Genomic DNA, 19,252 nt, shown 5'->3' with positions numbered 1-19,252 from the left:
TTATAATAAATTTAGATCACTTTGTAGAGATCTGTTTTCACTTTGACATGAGTCTTTTTCTGTTAATCAGTGTCAAATAAAGCCAAATTAAATCCACTGTGATTCAATGTTGTAAAACAAGAAACTATGAAAATTTTCAAGGGAGGGTGAATACTCTAATAGGCACCAAATGCATGTAGTATACAACCCTGAGATTCGCTTTCCCACAGACAGCCACAAAGCAAAGAAAAACCCTGGAACCTCTTCCAAAAAAAAAATCAAATCCCCAACGCCCAAAAAATAAGAACACATTGTGCAAACAGCAAAAGACGAGTGAAAACACCATATAAAACATCAAACTGCAGAGTCGTGGAAACAGTCGAGGAATGTTCAGTTCAGTTCAATTTAGCAGTGTGAAAGAGGTGACTGGTTCAGGAGTCTGCTGCAGTGGAGGAAAAGCTATTCCTGAGTCTGGTCATCTGGGCTTTCAAGCTCCTGTATCTCCTAGAAGAGAGAAAAGGAAGTGGTCATGTTTTTGTGCATTTCTTTGCTTAAAGTTGATTTCAAAGGCAAATTACAGTATGACTATCAGAAAGAGTGTTTAGATTTAGATTCAGATTTATTTACCACAGGTACATCAAAACAGTGAAACGTGTTGATTGCGTTAACAACCAGCACGATCTAAGGATCTGCTGGGTGCAGTTTGCAAGAGGCACCATTCCAGCAACAACATAATATGCTTACAATGTTCAGCAGAACAACATACAACCAACATACAACAAGCAAAAACAACAACACAAAAACAGCAATTCAAGCCTTTTCCCCCCACCCACACACACTATCAGACCTCACGGTCTCCATCCCCAGAACAGGCTGCCTCCAGGCCTCTGACCTCCAGTCCTTGGCCCTAGCCCCAGACTTGCAACTCTCAGGCAATGGGCCTCTGGCCACCAAGGTGAAGTTCTCTTTGAGGTTCTGTGTGGCTTCTGTTGTTACACTGGAAACCTCTGAATTGTGTTTCTTGCCTTGCTGGCTTTCTGGCCTAAGACTCCATTACAGAACTCCTCTGAGAAAGCCAGGGTGAAATTGAATAGGGGAAACAAAACTGCAGATTCTAGAAACCTGAAACAAAATCTGAATGTGCTGGAAATACTGAGCAGAGTGATTAGCATCTCCAGAGAGAGAAAAAATGTAATTAATGATCAGGCCAGTGATCAGACCTGGCATCAGAAATGAAAAGGAAACTTGAGGCAAATAGTGGGAATAAGGGGAGCCTTTTCTTTTTGGCTACCTGTAACTAGTGGTGTTCACAGGGGTTCTGTGTTGGGACCAATTCTTTTTATGCTGTATGTCAATGATCTGGGTGGTGGAATTGATGGCTTTGTTGCAAAGTTTGCAGATGATATGAAGATAGATGGAGGGGCAGGAGGTTTGAGGAAGTAGAGAGGCTACAGAAGGACTTAGATTAGGCAGAGAAATGACAGATGGAATACAGTGTAGAGAAATGTATGGTCATGCACTTATGTAGAAGAAAAGAAAGGGTTGACTATTTTCTAAATGAAGAGGAGATACAAAAAAGCTGAGGTGCAAAGGGACTTGGCAGTCCTTGTGCAAGATTCCCTAAAGGTTAATTTGCAAGTTGAATCTGTAGTGAGGAAGCCAAATGTGGTATTAGCATTCATTTCAAGAGATCTAGAATATAAAAGGAAGGATGCAATGTTGAGAATTTATTAAGCCTCACTTGGAGTACTGCAGACATCCCACCTCTCCCAGAAGTTTTGGGAGTCTCCCGCATATTAATAGTGGCTCCCTGATGCCTGCAAATTATATACAATATCACGGAAATCAATTTTTTTGAGAGCGAGCAAGAGAAAGCAAGAGGGAGTGCGAGAGAGAGAGCGAAAGCGCGCCATGGCAGAGTGTTCCAAAAAAAGAAAATATGAAACGTACGTCACCCCAGACTACACTAAAGTGTACCCCTGCCTAATAAGGGTTAAAATATTGACAGGGTTGCTCACTGCACTGTTTGCAACAGTGACTTTTCTATTGCCCATGGTGGGTTCAGACTGTAAAAGACATGTTGAGGTGAGTTTAACAGGTGTCATTCATTCATTAGCAAAGCTAACGTTATTTAAACTAGCTGGCTAGCTGCTAAGGAGCTACTCTATTGCAGACATCCCACCTCTCCCGGAAGTCTCCCGCAAATTGATGATGCTACCTCCCTGAAGTGAGTTTTTGCAGGGTGGGATGTCTGCTCTTATCTTAGAAAGGTTCTGCTGAAACTGCAGAAGGTCGAAAGGAAGTTCACGAAAATGATTCCAGGATTGAATGGCTTGTCATATGAAGCGTGTTTGATGGTTCTGGGCCTGTATTCACTGGAATTGAGAAGAATGAGGGGTGACCTCATTGAAATTTACCAAATGGTGAAAGGCCTTGATAGAGTGGATGTGGAGAGGATGTTTTCTTTTGAGGCAAGCATTCAGTCCATGACGACAGACAAGAAGGGCTCATTTAACTCAACAGCCATCTTACTACGACAAACACAAAAACAGACCGGGTGCTATGTCCCGGGGCGAGAACCCACTCAATTACATACAGTCAAAGGGGAAGTGATTATTACACACCCCGGTAACAGTCAGGGTGACCCACACACACGCAAGTGAATAACACTGTATAACCCAAGCTAAACTGTAATATTGAATGAACTTGAACATCTCACCATAATCCCACGAATGCATTTTAAAAGAAGAACAATAAATAGAAATGCTGTCAACCATGCCCACTTCCCGCCAGAGTCCCACACTGCCCCCACCTGAGGGGTCAGCCATCCCCAGCAACATCAGAATTCACAACAAGGTCCAAAAGTCTCGGTGGTGGTTGACACCACCTTCTGTGGAGCTGTGGGGTTCCTGTAGCCCCACCTCACCCATGGGATGCAATGTTTTATGCGGCAAGAGGCAGGGCACCCAGAGAGACTTTTCCTTCCTTCAGCTCACTGGGCCGGTGGTCTTTGGGGGCGGGTCCCGGCACTGCTCAGGCACCCGTATCCGATATACCACATTATGATGCGGTTGAGCACATCTCCCGGCCCCTTCCAGCGGCTTCCAAGTGTGGGAGATAGTAACACACATCAAAGTTGCTGGTGAACGCAGCAGGCCAGGCAGCATCTGTAGGAAGAGGTGCAGTCGACGTTTCGGGCCAAGACCCTTCGTCAGGACTAACTGAAAGAAGAGCTAGTAAGAGATTTGGAAGTGGGAGGGGGAGGAGGAGATCCAAAATGACAGGAGAAGACAGGAGGGGGAGGGATGGAGCCAAGAGCTGGACAGGTGATTGGCAAAGGGGATATGAGAGGATCATGGGACAGGAGGTCTGGGGAGAAAGACAAGGGGGGGTGGGAACCAGAGGATGGGCAAGAGGTATATTCAGAGGGACAGAGGGAGAAAAAGGAGAGTGAGAGAAAGAATGTGTGCATAATAAAAACAGTAACAGATGTGGTACGAGGGGAAGGTGGGGCCTTAGCGGAAGTTAGAGAAGTCGATGTTCATGCCATCAGGTTGGAGGCTACCCAGACGGAATATAAGGTGTGGTTCCTCCAACCTGAGTGTGGCTTCATCTTTACAGTAGAGGAGGCCGTGGATAGACTTATCAGAATGGGAATGGGATGTGGAATTAAAATGTGTGGCCACTGGGAGATGCTGCTTTCTCGGAATTAAAATGTGTGGCCACTGGGAGATTCTGCTTTCTCGGAATTAAAATGTGTGGCCACTCGGAGATAGTCCCTTCTTCTGGGGTGGGGCAGTAGTCCCATACTGGGGCCCCCTCCATGTACTGCCACATTGGCCTCCTAGGCCCCTTTGCAGTGGTGCGCGAACAGCTCCACTTCCTGCCTGCACCCAGGCCAACAGAAGCATTGCCCAACGTCTTTGTAACCCCAAAATGGCAGCCCCCACCAGCCCATGCCCTAACTGCAGCACCGTGGCACGGAGCCCCCGGGGGGACCACCAGCTGCAAGAGGCGTCTGTCGCCATCGAAAAACTGCCACGGCCAGAACAACAATCGTTGCTCACCTCCATCGTCACCCAGTGAATGTATAGGGCTTTGGTCCTCTGGATCCAGGGCATTGATGGAATCGCAGAGCAGACTCAATGGGACAAATGGCCTAATCCTGCTCCTATATTTTATGATCTTGTGGTCTTAATCAAATCAAAGAGGCACAGACCAGAAGGGCCACAATGGCCTGTTTCTGTGCTGTAATTGTTATATGTTATATGGTATAAAGTTGCAAGAAAGGAGGATCAAGTATCAAAAGTAAACTTTATTCACCATATACATCTGCATGTATTCAGAATTTGCTGTGGTGGGGTTGGGTTGAGTTGTTCTCCAAACTTGACAATCTATTTGCAAATGTTTCATCACCATATGAGGAGACATCATCAGTGCCCGCATTGGCTTATAAATGGGATTGAGGTCTACGTATCTGCATATCTGTTTATAAAATTGTTTGCGGAAAGCCATGCTTCTAGGAACTCTCTTGCGTGCCGTGTGTTTGCTTGCACCGTGACTTTCACTGTTGAACTTGTGTCCCCCTCGATCTTCATGGGTAGAGACTGGGGAAGAGTCATCCCTAGTTACTGCCATGTGTTGCTCAGGGTGCGACATGCAGCAGAAAACAACAACATTCAACAATTATAAAGAATAAAGAATCATATAAGAATAAAGTTAGAGGCTAAAGCACAGATATGGAATAAAATGTGCACAGATACATAAATACCAGCATGTATTTACAATGTAAACAGCATTATAAAAAGAGGTTTAAAGTTTACAGTGCAGTGCAGTGATTGGGCAATAGGCAGAAGGCGGTGAGGGGCTAAATGGAATGGTTGATCAGGTTAGCTGCCCGGGGGGAAGAAACTTTTACAATGATGTTACAAGTTTTAATAACCCTACAGTACAGGGAGCTTTTGGAACAGGCAGTTTGCAGGTTGGGTCGTGTCCACAGTGATTTCCCCTGTCTGAGTCATTGTTTTGGACGCAAGTTTTACAGAGATGGTAGAAGGCAGCCAAAGGGCAGGGGAAACCAGCACAGACTGAATGAGGCAAGTGGGGCTGCTGCCGGCTGAGAGAGGATGGTGAAGCATTACTGATCACTCCGCAGGAGATGTAAAATGAGGGAGATGAATCAGGACAGAGGAGACAGAGAAATCAACGCAGGAGCAGTGAGATAAAACACACTACAATTACTGAAAATAAAACTGAATGCTTGGTTGCCTAGAGTTATTGAATTTATTGTCGATTCCTGGGGCCTGCAACATTCCTAGTCAGAAGATGAAGTGTGGTTCTTCGAACATAGGCTAGACTTCACTGAAACAATGTCAGCAGCCAGAGGGAGGGTCAGACAACTGGAATCTCATGTGGATACAAAAGGATATCCCCCAGGATTTAATGAGGAGGTTGATAGTTTCTTAATTAGCAAGCATGTTATGGGGAGATGGCAAGAGAATGGAGTTGACTTACACCACTGGGGTTTAGGGCATCTATGAAGCTCTTCCATCTCTGGTGGTCTTCAGGGCTTCCTTCTTCATATCCGTAGCTTCCTCTCGGTTTTCGCTACTGTCGGTCATGCAAGTCCCAGGTGGAGACTCCGTTGCATTCAGATGTAGAAGGATTCTTCATTGCCATTTCGATAACAATTTGTTTGACCAGTCAGGGTTGTTAGCCCTGAGCTGAACCCCTGAACCTGGAGGACCGGTGGACCACTCTTAGTCTGGCCTCTACCCTTTGACCTCCTACTAAGAGCCACAGCATAAAGCCCTGACTCCAGCCAACATAGCTCTCTGGGTCATTGAGGCACACAAGTCTCTAAACAATGACAAGGTTGTGGTCCTCTTGGAGGAGAATGGAGTTGAGGGGTAAATCAGCCGTGATGGAATGGGCAGAGCAGACGTGATGGGCCAAATGGCCTAATTCTGCTCCTGCTGTATGTCTTGTGGTCTTATGGTTTGGGTTTTGTTTCTCCAGCACAAAGCAGTGCAAAAACATAATTAGCATTTTGAAATGGAGGAAGTATAAACCAAATACTGCTTGGGAGTTGTGAATGGTCTGAAGGAAAGCTGAAATGGGAGGCAAAGAGTAACTGAGTCTATGATACAATCAGGGCGCAGGAGCGATACAGATCAAACATGGACAACAGGGACAGGCTTGGATAGACATCTTGGTTGGCATGGACATGTTGGGACAAGAGTCCTGTTTCTCTGCTGTATTACTCTGAAGGGACACCAGTTAAAGAAGAAGACATCTCAAAATCCAGGGCTTTTCTCTTTGGAACAAAAGAGAATGAAAGGTAACTCGATGGATGTATACAAGATGATATTGCTAGAGACTTTTTCCCAAGGGTGGAAAAATGGCTGATATGAGAGGGCATAATTGAAAGGTGATAGGAGAAAAGTATAGGGAAGGATATCAGAGTTAGATTATTTACACAGAGGGTGGTGAGTGCATGGGACGCACTGCCAGGTGTGGTTGTAGGGTCAGATACATTAGGGGCACCTAAGAGACTCTGAGATAGCACATGGATGATCGAAAAATGATGAGAGGGCTATGCAGGAGGGAGGCATTAGATTGATCTTAGCGTAATAAACGGTCAGCACAACATCGTGGGCTGAAGAGTCTGTGTACAGTGTTGCATTCTCCTAGGTTCTATGAAAGCTGTGATCTCAAATTTGTCTTCTTAAAAAAAGAAAAGTTAGGAGAATGGAAATAGTCATAGTCATACTTTATTGATCCCGGGGGAAATTGGTTTTCGTTACAGTTGCACCATAAATAATAAATAGTAATAGAAATAGTAATAGTAATATTACTATTAGTAAATAGTAAATAGTAATAGTCATAGAAATAATAAATAGTAATAGAATAGTAATAGAAAATAGTAATAAATAATTAAATAATCCCTACAACATCGCTGGCTGGCCTTACAAATGAGTTTGCTGATTCTGTTGGTGTCTGCTACCCTCAGCCTGCTGCCCCAGCACACAACAAACATGATCGCACTGGCCACCACAGGCTCGTAGAACATCCTCAGCATCGTCCGGCAGATGTTAAAGGACCTCAGTCTCCTCAGGAAATAGAGACGGCTCTGACCCTTCTTGTAGACAGCCTCAGTGTTCTTTGACCAGTCCAGTTTATTGTCAATTCGTATCCCCAGGTATTTGTAATCCTCCACCATGTCCACACTGACCCCCTGGATGGAAACAGGGGTCACCGGTGAAGTCCATTCTGATTCTGAATCTGAAGTCTTTATCAGAGGCGGAGTTGGGGGAGTTATGCCAGGGAAAAGCAGAATCTCTTGACTTCATCAGTATGTCTCTGTTATTTTGCTTGGATTATTTCCGAAGAGGCCTTGAAAAATCATTAGCACACACCCAACATTTACGAATGTGACAAAACCACAATATTGGCTTTGTATCCTGAGCAATCCATGACTTTCCATCCTGTTCCCTTTGAGAATTGAGTTACTTCTCAGTTGGTGGCTGGGGTTCTGGAGACAGACTTCGATTATCCCTGGACACGTCGTGAGCCGTACAACACTGTTATTCTTTGAGTATGTCATGCTTCCTCTCCAGTGTCAGATAGAGCTGCAGAAAGTGATTAGTGATGGGAGTATCAGATGCTTGGGTGTTGACAGTGGCCAGGAGAAATCATGAAATCATAGGGGTTTCTGTGATCTGTAGAATTAATCAGGATAGGCAGAAAAGGGTATCGACTCACAGTTTCAGCTTGTGCTGGTGCACTGCGTGCAGTTCTGGACACCAAACTTGAGGAAAGATGTGAAGATTTCAAAAGGGCTGCGGAAGAGATTTACCACGATTCCAGGGATGAGGGCCTTTGATTATATGCATAGGCTGGGGAAGCTGGAAATTGAAGCCTTCCATTGATCGGGGTCGACCAACAATATTGCAACCTGGCCGTTTATGTGATACGCAAGCCAGGGCAGTACAATATGGAGAGCAAGCAGTTGTCCCTGCACCACTCCCCTCTCCACACTGCTGGTGGATCCAAAGCAACAGCAGAGAACGATACAGTTTGGCACCAGCTGCATTTCAGCAGTTTTCAGTCAGTGTTGAACTCAACATTGGACTAACCTAGGGACTCCAGTTCTGGATTTTTCCCCCGGGGTTTACTCCCAAAGCCTTCCCCATGAGTAGGTATAGGCGCAAGGCTGCAGAGATTTGAGATCAGAGCTTTCCTTCTCTTTGAAGAGTTGCCAACTACAGCTGACAAGTCCCTTCCGTCTGAAGTACCTGGGTTAAAGATGCCCATAACCCACCTTTGCCCTGTTGCTATCAGTAGAAATGGTTCCATCGGGCTTAGTAGCTAAGCCATACATGAGGGCCAGGAGCTGGAGTTGGTTGTCAGAAGCTATTTGGGACACACAGCATTGGGACCATTTAAAAGGTAGTGGAAGCTTATCCGCACCAACTATAACAACCTTAAAGAACCAACCTGGGAATCTCCTCCTTGGAATAGAGCAAGTTGCAAAAAGAGCAGCATCCATCTTCAAAGACCCCACCATCCGAGCCATGTACTCTTCGCCCTTCTGCCATCAGGTAGGAGGTACAGAAGCTGTAGATAGCACGCCATCAGGTTGAGGAAGAGTTATAACCCCACAAGCATCAGGCTCCTGACCCGGCAAGGATAACCTCATTCACTACTGCTCTGAACTGATTCTATGCCATACAGACTGACCTGCGAGGGCTCTTTTCAACTCATACTCTCAGCGTTATTTTCAATTGTACGGCTTGTCTTTTGCACACTGGTTGTTTGTCACTCTTTGTTTATGCATAGTTTTTCACAAATTCTGTTGCTTTTTTTTCTTGTAAATGTCTGCCAGAAAATGAATCTGAGGAGAACGTGGTAACATATACAGTACATAGTTTGATAATAAATTAACTTTGAAACTTGTAGCAATATTGGCAACCATGAGGTAAATAGAGAAAAAACATTGGCAGAATGACGTAGAATGAAGATGATTGATGAAACAACCAAGGGTGATGTGAGAGGAAACACCTTTACACCATTTTTAGGGTCCAGAATGTTGACGTGGCAAACGTGGATCCAACTGGAGTATTCCAGAGATATTCAGACAGCAGGACTAACTGGATTGCTCGCATATAATCAGCATAGAACCGAAGGGACAAATGACTCTCTTCCATTCTCTATTAGAGTCACAGAGTAATGCTGCATGGAAAAAAGCCCTTAGGCCCGGCTCAAACATGCTGAAAATGGTGCCCCTCCTAAGCCAGTCCCATTTGCCTGTGTCTAACCCCTATCCCTGGGGTCCACAGACCACTCGGTTAATGGTAAGGGTCAATGACATAAAAAAGGTTGGGAACCCTTGTAATGTTGTTGTTGTACCTGCCTTAACCACTTACTCTGGCAGCTCATTCCATGTATGCTCTCTCTCTTCTATGTAAAGAAGTTGCCCCTCAGATTCCTATTTAAACTTTCAGTTCTCATGAATAAGCTCTTCTCAGGCCTCCAGCCAGCTACAGGTGTCGATTATAACCAACGTTTCGATGACAAACTCTGCCATTATTTGTAAGATATCTTTTAACACAAACGGTCTAAAAGCTTCTGGAGACAGAGAGCCTAGGTACCCACAAGGAATGCTGGGAAGCTGACTCTGAGTAGAAAAACCTTCCAACTATTAACAGATCAGCTAGTGATGTGCTAAGTGATAATATCAATCTGATCTACAAGCTTTCTTGAACTAAATAACTTAGCCAGAGTTGTCCAGCTTGAAACAAGCCAAATTAACATACAGTGTCTTGAACTGCACCTCAAGCATTAAGCCCATGTGCTGTGGGGCTGCAAGTCTGTGCTACAGAAAGTGCTTGTTTGCTAAGCTGTTCCTTTAACTTCAAAGTGATTACTGCTTGTTGTTTACATTAAGAACCAAAGACTGGCTCCTGTTTATGACAAGAAGCTAAACAAAGAATATTAGTTGGAAGTTTAACTTGCTCAAAAGCACTTTGATCTCTAGTGTCAGTTGCTAGTGTTTAGAAAGCTGAGCTTGGCAAAGAATAAGTAAGGACCCCCCAGCCCTGGACAGTGAAAATCCATCACATACCAAAAAGAAGACGATGTCTCCACATCCCCAATGATTTGATAAGACACTATAAAATCACACTGTCATCTACTACATTCCCAGGAATGAAGTCCTTGCCTGATTAATCATTCCCTATGACATCATGTCTGAATCATAACATTCTTGTATATTTTCTCTGCACTCTTTCTAGTTTAAGGACGTCTTTCCTATAATAGGGCAGTTAAAACTGTGCACTGTTGGGCCGTAGAGTCACAGCACAGAAGCAGGTCCATCAGCCCGTCCAATTTATGCTGAACTCTTATTCTGCCTAGTCCTATCAACCCACACATGGACCATATCCCTGCCATCCATGTACTTATCCAAATTTCTCTTAATTGTTGAAACTGAATCGACATCTACCGCTTCCACTTGCAGCTTGTTGCACACTCACACCACCCTCTGAAGAAGTTCACCCCTTTAAATATTTCACCTTTCACTCTTAACCTATAACCTTTAGTTCTAGTCTATAAACTTTAATAACCTTTAGTCCAAACGCAGTGGGAAAAGCCTGCTTTCGTGTACCCAATCTATACCCCTCAAAATGTTGTGTACCTCTGTCAAATCTTTCCTCGATCTCCAACACTCTAGGGATTAAAGTCTTAAACTATTCAACCCTTCCCCATAACTCATGTCCTCAAGTCCTGGCAATACCCTTGTAAATTTTCTCATCACTCCTAGTGTAGCCTTTCCAATGTCTTGTGCAACTGCAATATAATGTCATCTTGGCCTGAAACGTTGACTGTACCTCTTCCTAGAGATGCTGCCTGGCCTTCTGTGTTCACCAGCAACTTTTATATGTGTTTCCTGAACTTAGTGCCTGACTGATAAGGGTGAGCATGCCAAGCACCTTCTGCACTAACCTATCGAATATTGAAAGGACTTGATGGAGTGGATGTTTCCTTTAGTGGGAAGTCTAAGACCAGATGGCACAGTCTCAGAAGAGAAAGACATCACTTTAGAACAGAAATGTGGAGAAATTTCTTTAGCCAAATGATGATAGAATTCATTACTATGGACAGTTGTGGAGGCCAAGTCATTGGGTATATTTAAAGTGGAGGTTGACAGGTTCTTGATAGTCATAGTCATAGTCATACTTTATTGATCCTGGGGGAAATTGGTTTTCATTACAGTTGCTCCATAAATAATAAATAGTAATAGAACCATAAATAGTTAAATAGTAATATGTAAATTATGCCAGTAAATTATGAAATGAGTCCAGGACCAGCCTATTGGCTCAGGATGTCTGACCCTCCAAGGGAGGAGTTGTAAAGTTTGATGGCCACAAGCAGGAATGACTTCCTATGACGCTCAGTGCTGCACTTTGGTGGAATGAGTCTCTGGCTGAATGTACTCCTGTGCCCACCCAGTACATTATGTAGTGGATAGGAGACATTGTCCAAGATGGCATGCAACTTAGACAGCATCCTCTTTTCAGACACCACCATCAGAGAGTCCAGTTCCATCTCCACAACATCACTGGCCTTACGAATGAGTTTGTTAATTCTGTTGGTGTCTGCTACCCTCAGCCTGCTGCCCCAGCACACAACAGCAAACATGATAGCACTGGCCACCACAGACCTGTAGAACATCCTCAGCATTGTCCAGCAGATGTTAAAGGACCTCAGTCTCCTCAGGAAATAGAGGCGGCTCTGACCCTTCTTGTAGACAGCCTTGATGACTCTGGATGTCTGAGATGACAGTGAGCAGGTAGGTGAATGAGGTTCAAAGCGATAGTAAATCAGCTGTGATGGAATGGTGGAGCAGACACAATGGGCCGATTGGCCTTATCCTTCTCCTGCGTACATAGAACATAAAACATATGTCTTATAGTCGAAACTGTCCATAACTCTTTAGAAAACTATGTACTTGTTGGGTCATGTGTGGAACTATCCTGTGATTTTCGAGCCAGCATCAGGAAGAAAAAAGTGGGAATGAGATGTGCTGAAGGCAGACTGGAGAGTTGAATACAAGTAACCAGCTGTTAGTGCTGCTGCCTCCCTGCCCCACTGACCCAGGTTCAATCCTGGCTCCAGGCATTGCAAACTTGGATACCATTCCCCAAGGGATTGTGTGGAATTTCCTGGCTTCTCCAGTTCCCTCCCACGTCACAGTAATATGCTGGCATGTTAATTAGAATCACATTTAATATCACTGGCATATGTTGTGAAATCTGCTGTTAGGCGCCAGCAGTACATTGCAATACATAACAATAAAAACATTATTAATGTCAATTACAGTAAGTGTATACAGTACGATAATATATATGCAGTATAGATACGGTACACACATACATATACACACACACAAAAAAAACTAAATGAAAGTTACATTAAGTTACAACTGCAGTTGTACAAGGCCTTGGTGAGACCACACCTGGAGTATTGTGTGCAGTTTTGGTCCCCTAATCTGAGGAAAGACATTCTTGCCATAGAGGGAGTACAAAGAAGGTTCACCAGATTGATTCCTGGGATGGCAGGACTTTCATATGATGAAAGACTAGATTGACTAGGCTTATACAGGGTTCTGAGTTGGATGATGAGTTGGCTGAGTTAGTCCTGACGAAGGGTCTTGGCCTGAAAGGTCGACTGTACCTCTTCCTAGAGATGCTGCCTGGCCTGCTGCGTTCACCAGCAACTTTGATGTGTGTTGTTTGGTAAATTCCTTCCCTTTTCAGTCTTAATTTATTCTCAAAGTCCAAAAATAGGAAACAAAGAATAAATTGTCAACTTTTCTTATTGCTTTTGACGGGAGTTCTGTTTTCTCTGAAGTGTGCTGTTAGAGGCTGGTGGTTTCTTGGAATACAGCCACAGAACTGGGCTCATTGAAACAACAATAAGCTCATAAATTGCAAAGGGCTGCTAAAGCAGTCCTTTACTCAGACTCTTCACAATTTTTTTGCGGATTTTTTCAAAGAACGTTCAGAAATATTCCGGTACATTTTAACCAATCTGCATTCAAGATTATCCATTGTTTACTGTCATTCTTCAGTACACTAGTGTAAAGGAGAACACAATGATGGTTACTCTGGATCCAATACAGCATAAAATGGGAGATTCTGAGATGCTGGAAATTCAAAACACAAAATGCCGGAGGAGGTCAGCAGGCCAGGCAACATCTATGGAAAAGTGTCAACAGTTGACATTTCAGGCTGAGACTGTTCTTCAGGACTTAGAAGGAAGGGGTAAGATGCCAGAATAAAAAGGTGGGGAGGGGGAGGGGTAGGAGGCTAGACGGAAGGTGATTGCTGAAGCCAGGTAGGTGGAGAAGGTCAAGGACTGGAGAAGAAGGAAGCTGACAGGAGAGGAGAGTGGACAGTAGGAGAAAGGGAAGGAGGAGAGGGTCCAAGAAGAAGTTTATAGGCAGGTGATAAGATGTGAAAGGTCAGAAAAAAAACAATAAGCATAAAGAACAATAAAAAATAAATACATGTTTAAAGCAATCCTATAAAACACAATGTACAAATAACTTGTATTCACCGAGTGATTGTCTTGGTGATGTGTATATTGTGGTGGAGTGGGTTAATGAGTGGAGATGTTGATCAAATAATCAGCTTTTTGAGTCTGGTAGTCCCAGTACGGATGCTGTGTGGCCTCCTTCCTGATGGAATTGGGACAATCCATGAGCAGGGTGGGTGGGATCCTTCATATTTCTGGCTTCCCCCCCATCATGACAGAAGAACATAATGATGCAATTTCATTCATTCTGTAAATTGGGCCAAGAAACTTAACAAAAGTCTAGTCTGTGGGCTTCGCTGGCATCTGGAATTTCATGTATCGAAACATGTAGGGGGGTTGGTATGGTATCTTGATGTGAGAGCTCAGTTTTGTATGTTAAAGGGGTCTATAATCTGAACAGACAGTCACTCAGTCACCTATTGGACCCATTGAGAGCAGGTTGGTGGGGGGGGGGGGGGCAGGGGTCATAAGCATTTAATTCTAGTTTATTCTTCAGAACCAAGCAGACAGTAAAGTAGATTCCAGTGCAGATATAACAGGAAATCCAGCGAAGTACAGCCAGGAATTAAATTACAGATATGCACAGGATGTTGAGAGATAGATTGTGGAAGGATTGAGGAAGGAAATCACAAGCAAACAATGCTGAGAGGGAGGGGCAAGAAGGGGAAGAGGGAATGAGTGAAAGAGACAAAAGAGAGTGCAATAGATGGAAAATCAGAGAGAGAAATGGGAAAGAAGGGAGAAAGAGAAATAGAGTGAGAGAGTTGGGGAGGTGAGGGAGAGGCAAAAAGAGGAACAGTTGGTCAGAAAACCAGAGAAAGAGTTGAGGTAGATGCAGGAAAGAGAGAATTAGAGAGAGAGAGAGAGAGTGAGACAAAATGAAGACTTGATATGAGAGAGAGGTAGGGGGAACGAGAGAATGAAAAGGGTGAGGGGTTGAGTTTGGAATGTACCTAGCAGCCTCTCTTCTGAGCGTCTACAATGGAGCTGATGTCACTTCAATATTAAGCTGCAGCTCCTGCACTGAATTTCAAGACGCTCTGTGCTGTTGGCTGGGAGTGAATCAATTTGCATTACCACAGGCTCGCACAGACTGTGGAAAGCGCATAAGCAGTCTGTAAAAAAAAACTAACATCTCCAGGCCCGTCTGTGATGGTCAGGAGGGCTCGTGTGACTTTTGCAATTAAAACTGTGCCCAGTTTCCCAATCCGTGCTCCCTCAACCCTGTACTAATGACATCCCCAGACCAGACCAAACCCTTCCAACTCCGGGTTCACTCAATTAGAATCTGGAACAGCTAAGCTGAAGGGACGTTAGGTCAGTGTTGTGCAGGCCCGATAGGGTGAGAGTGGAAAATGAATGAATCGGATGCACTGTATGGTAGCATGGTGGTTAGAGTAAACACTTTATTGTGCCGGTGGCCAGGGTTCAATTCCTGCCACTGTCCGTTAGGAGTTAGTACGTTCTCCTGTGTTGGTTACTTCCAGGTGCTCCAATATCTCCTACATTCCAAATGCACACAGGTTAGGGCTATGTTGGCACCACAAACACAGCTGTGCATGTGGACTGCCCCCAGCACATCCTCAGACTTGCATGATCTTTGTGGAAGCGATGCATTCTACTGTATGTTTCAATGTACATCTGACAAATAAAGCTAATTTTTAATCGTAACACCCGGTAGTTCAGGCTAACAAAGACCCTCCTGGGCCCATCACTCCACCCGCTGAAAGTTAGTGGTACTGCAGCTGGCTTCACTCCACTTCAAAACTTTTCCAGGACAGAATGGAATTGGAAAAACTTTGAGCAGAGAACCATTCACCTTGTTGTAACTTTGTCACATGCCGCATCCTTATGATTATCTCTGTTCTCAGATGTCAAGCACACAGACCGAATCAGCTCCAACCATCTTTTCAAGGAGAATATCGAGATCCCTGTGTGAGAAGCTATCTCCTCATCTTGCCTCTAGAAGTGATGATGGCATGGACGTTAACCTATTAGACTAACAACCTAGAGACAGGAATTCAACTCTCTAGCGTAATGCTACTACAGCGCCAGTTGTATGATTGGGGTTCGATTCCCACCGCTACCTGTAAAGGAGTTTGTACATTCTCCCTGTGACATCACGAGTTTCTTCCGGGTGTTCCGGTTTCCTCCTGCATTTCAAAAATATGGGGTTATGGCTGCTAAGTTGTGGGGGTGCTATGTTGGTACCTGAAGCACGGTAACACTTGCAGACTGCCCGCAGCACAATCCTTGCTGACGTACTTATTTATTTATTTGTTGGGATACTGTGCAGAATAGGAGTTTCTGGCCTTTCAAGGCACACCACCCAGCAACTCCCTAGGTAATCCTAGTTTAATCACGGGACAATTTATAATGGCCAATTAACCTACCAACCAGTATGTCTTTGGACTGTGGGAGGAAAATGGGGCACTTGGAGGAAGCCCACACGTTCCATGAGGACATACAGAGGCCCCTCACAGATGGCATCAGAATTGAACTACAGACTCCGACGCCCTGAGCCGAAATAGTGTCGCGCTAACCACTGCGCTACTGTGGTGCCTTCTCCACCCATAATCTAATGGCGGAGAGGAAGAAGTTGTTTGCAAACCGTTAGTGTGTATCTTTAGGCCCCTGTACCTCCTCCCTGATAGTAGCAGTGAGAAGAGAGCATGTCCTCGGTGATGGGAGTCCTTCATGGGAGATGCTGCTTTCTTCAGGCACCGCCTTTTGACGATGTCCTCAATGCTGGAAATGCCAATTTCTGCAGCTTACTCGTGAAACAGCTGTAAATCCCGTCGGGTCACTGATGTCATATGAATCAGAATCACTTTATTGCCAATATGTGAAACATAACAGAATTGATTGTGGTTCAGTGCCAGGTATAAATAGCCATAGCCATAGTCATAGTCATAGTCATACTTTATTGATCCCAGGGGAAATTGGTAAAACACAGGACAATACCATAATAGACAACACAATAGGAACCAACCATTCACAAGACAATAGCACAAACAGCAATCAACAATTAGCAGAATGGTCACATGCGCAAATGTCAATAATCAAACTTAAACTGTGAACATATGAACAGACCCAATAATGATCAACAGAACAAGGAGAGCAGGAAAGGCGATGTAATGGATGTTGTGCTGGGACAGCTAGGGGATTATGAGGGAGGGAATCGGCTCTCCACACCCAGTTTGGCTAGTACCTGACCCCAGACCCAACAATGTAGCTGACTCTCAAATAGCCTACAAAGCCACTCAATTCAAAGATGATAAGGAATTGGCAATATTTCATGAGTCTTAGATAAAACAGCAAGAAACAGGCTCGTCGGCCCAACTCGATGTACATGTTATCTATTCCCATTCTATCAGATTTGACTCACATCCCCCATACTCTTCTAATCCATTTACTTACCCAAGTTTAAGATCAAGTTTATTGTCATCTGTCTACATATATACAACCAAACGAAACAATGCTCCTCCAGACCACGGTACGCCCACAGTGCATAGTGGCCATGGTTATGTTGGGCTCGGATTGGCTGTAGTCAGATTGGCCTTGAATTGGCAGTGGTCAGGTTGGGTTCAGAGTGGCCATGGTCAGATTTGGCTTGGATTGGCCATGATCGGGTTGAGCTCAGATCAGGTAATGCTAATGGGGTCAGGCCAGGTGTGAATAAGACAGCATCAAGCTGATACAGGACTTTGGTTTTTACTATTACCTAGGATGTTCTAGATACATTAATGTGGAACATCTTTTCTTGCAGGTCTCTGCATTGTCCTGGGCAAGTGCTTAGTGCAGAGCTGATGAGGGAATTTGTTGACATGACTTCATTAATTCTCTTTTTCTTCCTATTCAGGCAAACATGATTGCTTCTTCTGCAAGAGCAACAGTGAATTTCCGCCTTCACCCAGCTCACAGGCTAGAAGAGGTATTCTACATATCAATTACAGAGCAGATGGAAATGGTGTTGGATGAGGCTTGGTGGCTAGCACTCTTATCTCTGTGCACCAAGTCTAGAGGAGGTTCATGAGAATAATCCCAGGAATGAAAGGGTTAATGTATGCTGGATTGGGCCTTTACTCACTGGAGTTCGGAAGAATGAGGGGGTATCTCATTGAAACCTGTCAAATATTGAAGGCCTAGATAGAGTGCATTTGGAAAGGATGCTTCCAATAGTGGGGGAGTCTAGGACCAGGGGGCGCAGCCTCAGAATAGAGGGACGTCCCTTTAGAACGGAGATGAGGTTGAGGAGGAATTTCTCAAGCCAGAATGTGGTGAAACTGGAATTCATTGCCACAGTCAGCAGTGGAGGCCAAGTATATATATATATATTTAAATTAGAGGTTGAGAGGTTCTTCGTGAGTAAGGGTGTCGAGAATTACGGGGTGAAGGCAAGCGAATGGGGTTGAGAGGGATAATAAATCAGCCAGAGAGTACTCGATGGGCTGAATGTCCTGTTCATCTCCCATGTCAAATGGTCTTATGTTCTAAGTCCCATCTCTCAACTGGAGTGCAAGGATTTAGGTGTCTATCAGAGGATGTGGCACTGTCCGAGGTACCGTCATTCCAATGTCCAGACAGAAGAGATCCTCTTAGCTATTATTTCAAAAGTTAACCAGCCAGTATACGTGTGTCAAACACAACTGAAACAGATTCTCTAGATTCAAGGTGGGCATGGCTGGGTTGGGTCTGGTTTGGAATGCCTATTTTCAGATTAGATTAACATTGGTTTGTAGCACAGAAACAGAACACTTGGCCCATCGTCTTCATAACAACAATTTTGCCTATCTACACCAACCTCATTTGCCTGCAGTGGGCCAGCCTGTACTTTGTCTACTCACCTGTGTGGTAAAATGACTTTTCAATGTATTCTTTGTACACTTAGTGGCCACCTTATGAGGTACACCTGTATATCTGCTTGTTAATGCAGATATCTAATCAGCCAATCATGTGGCAGCAATTCAATAAATAAAAGTATACAGACATTGTCAAGAGGTTCAGTTGTTCAGATCAAACATCAGAATGGGGGAAAATGCAATCTAAGTGACTTTGACTGTGGAATGATTGCAGGTGCCAGATGGGGTGATTTGAGTATCTCAGAAACTGATAGGATTTTCACACACAACAGTCTCTGGTGTTTACAGAGAATGGTGCAAAAATTTTTTAAAAATGCAGTGAGTGGCAGTTCTGTGGGCGAAAACACATTAATGAGAAAGGAATACCTTTCAACCCAGTGTGGTCTTTGCTGTTGTAGCCCATCCACTTCAAGGTTTGATGTGTTGTGCATTCAGAGATGTTCTTCTGCACACACATGGTTATTTAAGTTACTGTCACCTTCCTGTCAGCTCAAACCAGTCTGGCTATTCTCCTCTGACTTCTCTCATTAACACATTTTTGACCACAGAACTGCTGCTCACTGCATGTTTTTTTTTGTCTTCTACACTATTCTCTGTAAACTCTAGAGCTTGGTGTGAGTGAAAATCCCAAGACATCAGCAGTTTCTGAGATACTCAAGCTGCCCCATCTGGCACCAAAAATCATTCCACCAAAGTCACTTAGGTCACATTTCTTCCCCATTCTGATGTTTGATCTGAACATCTGAACCTCTTGACCCTGTCTGCATGCTTTTATGCACTGAGTTACTGCCACACGATTAGCTGATTAGATA

The 19,252-nt window shown here is 44.2% G+C and overlaps 1 protein-coding gene across 2 annotated transcripts in view; it reads left to right on the top strand.

The window, feature by feature from the left end:
- LOC140210078 (N-fatty-acyl-amino acid synthase/hydrolase PM20D1-like) overlaps positions 1-19,252 on the top strand; it is a 104,520-nt gene that overhangs the window by 68,358 nt on the left and 16,910 nt on the right. Inside the window, exon 9 of one of the 2 annotated variants that reach the window (XM_072278871.1) lies at positions 17,441-17,512. In XM_072278871.1, coding sequence (XP_072134972.1) covers positions 17,441-17,512 — 72 coding nt within the window. Of the gene's footprint in view, positions 1-6,133; positions 6,269-17,440; positions 17,513-19,252 lie in introns of those variants that run through there. The other variant, XM_072278872.1, reaches the window with a different exon arrangement.

Source organism: Mobula birostris, chromosome 14 (assembly GCF_030028105.1).
Source record: "Mobula birostris isolate sMobBir1 chromosome 14, sMobBir1.hap1, whole genome shotgun sequence".
Taxonomy (NCBI): Eukaryota; Metazoa; Chordata; class Chondrichthyes; order Myliobatiformes; family Myliobatidae; genus Mobula; species Mobula birostris.
The sequence above is the reverse complement of the archived record's forward strand: the minus strand, read 5'-3'. Positions and strand labels throughout refer to the sequence as shown.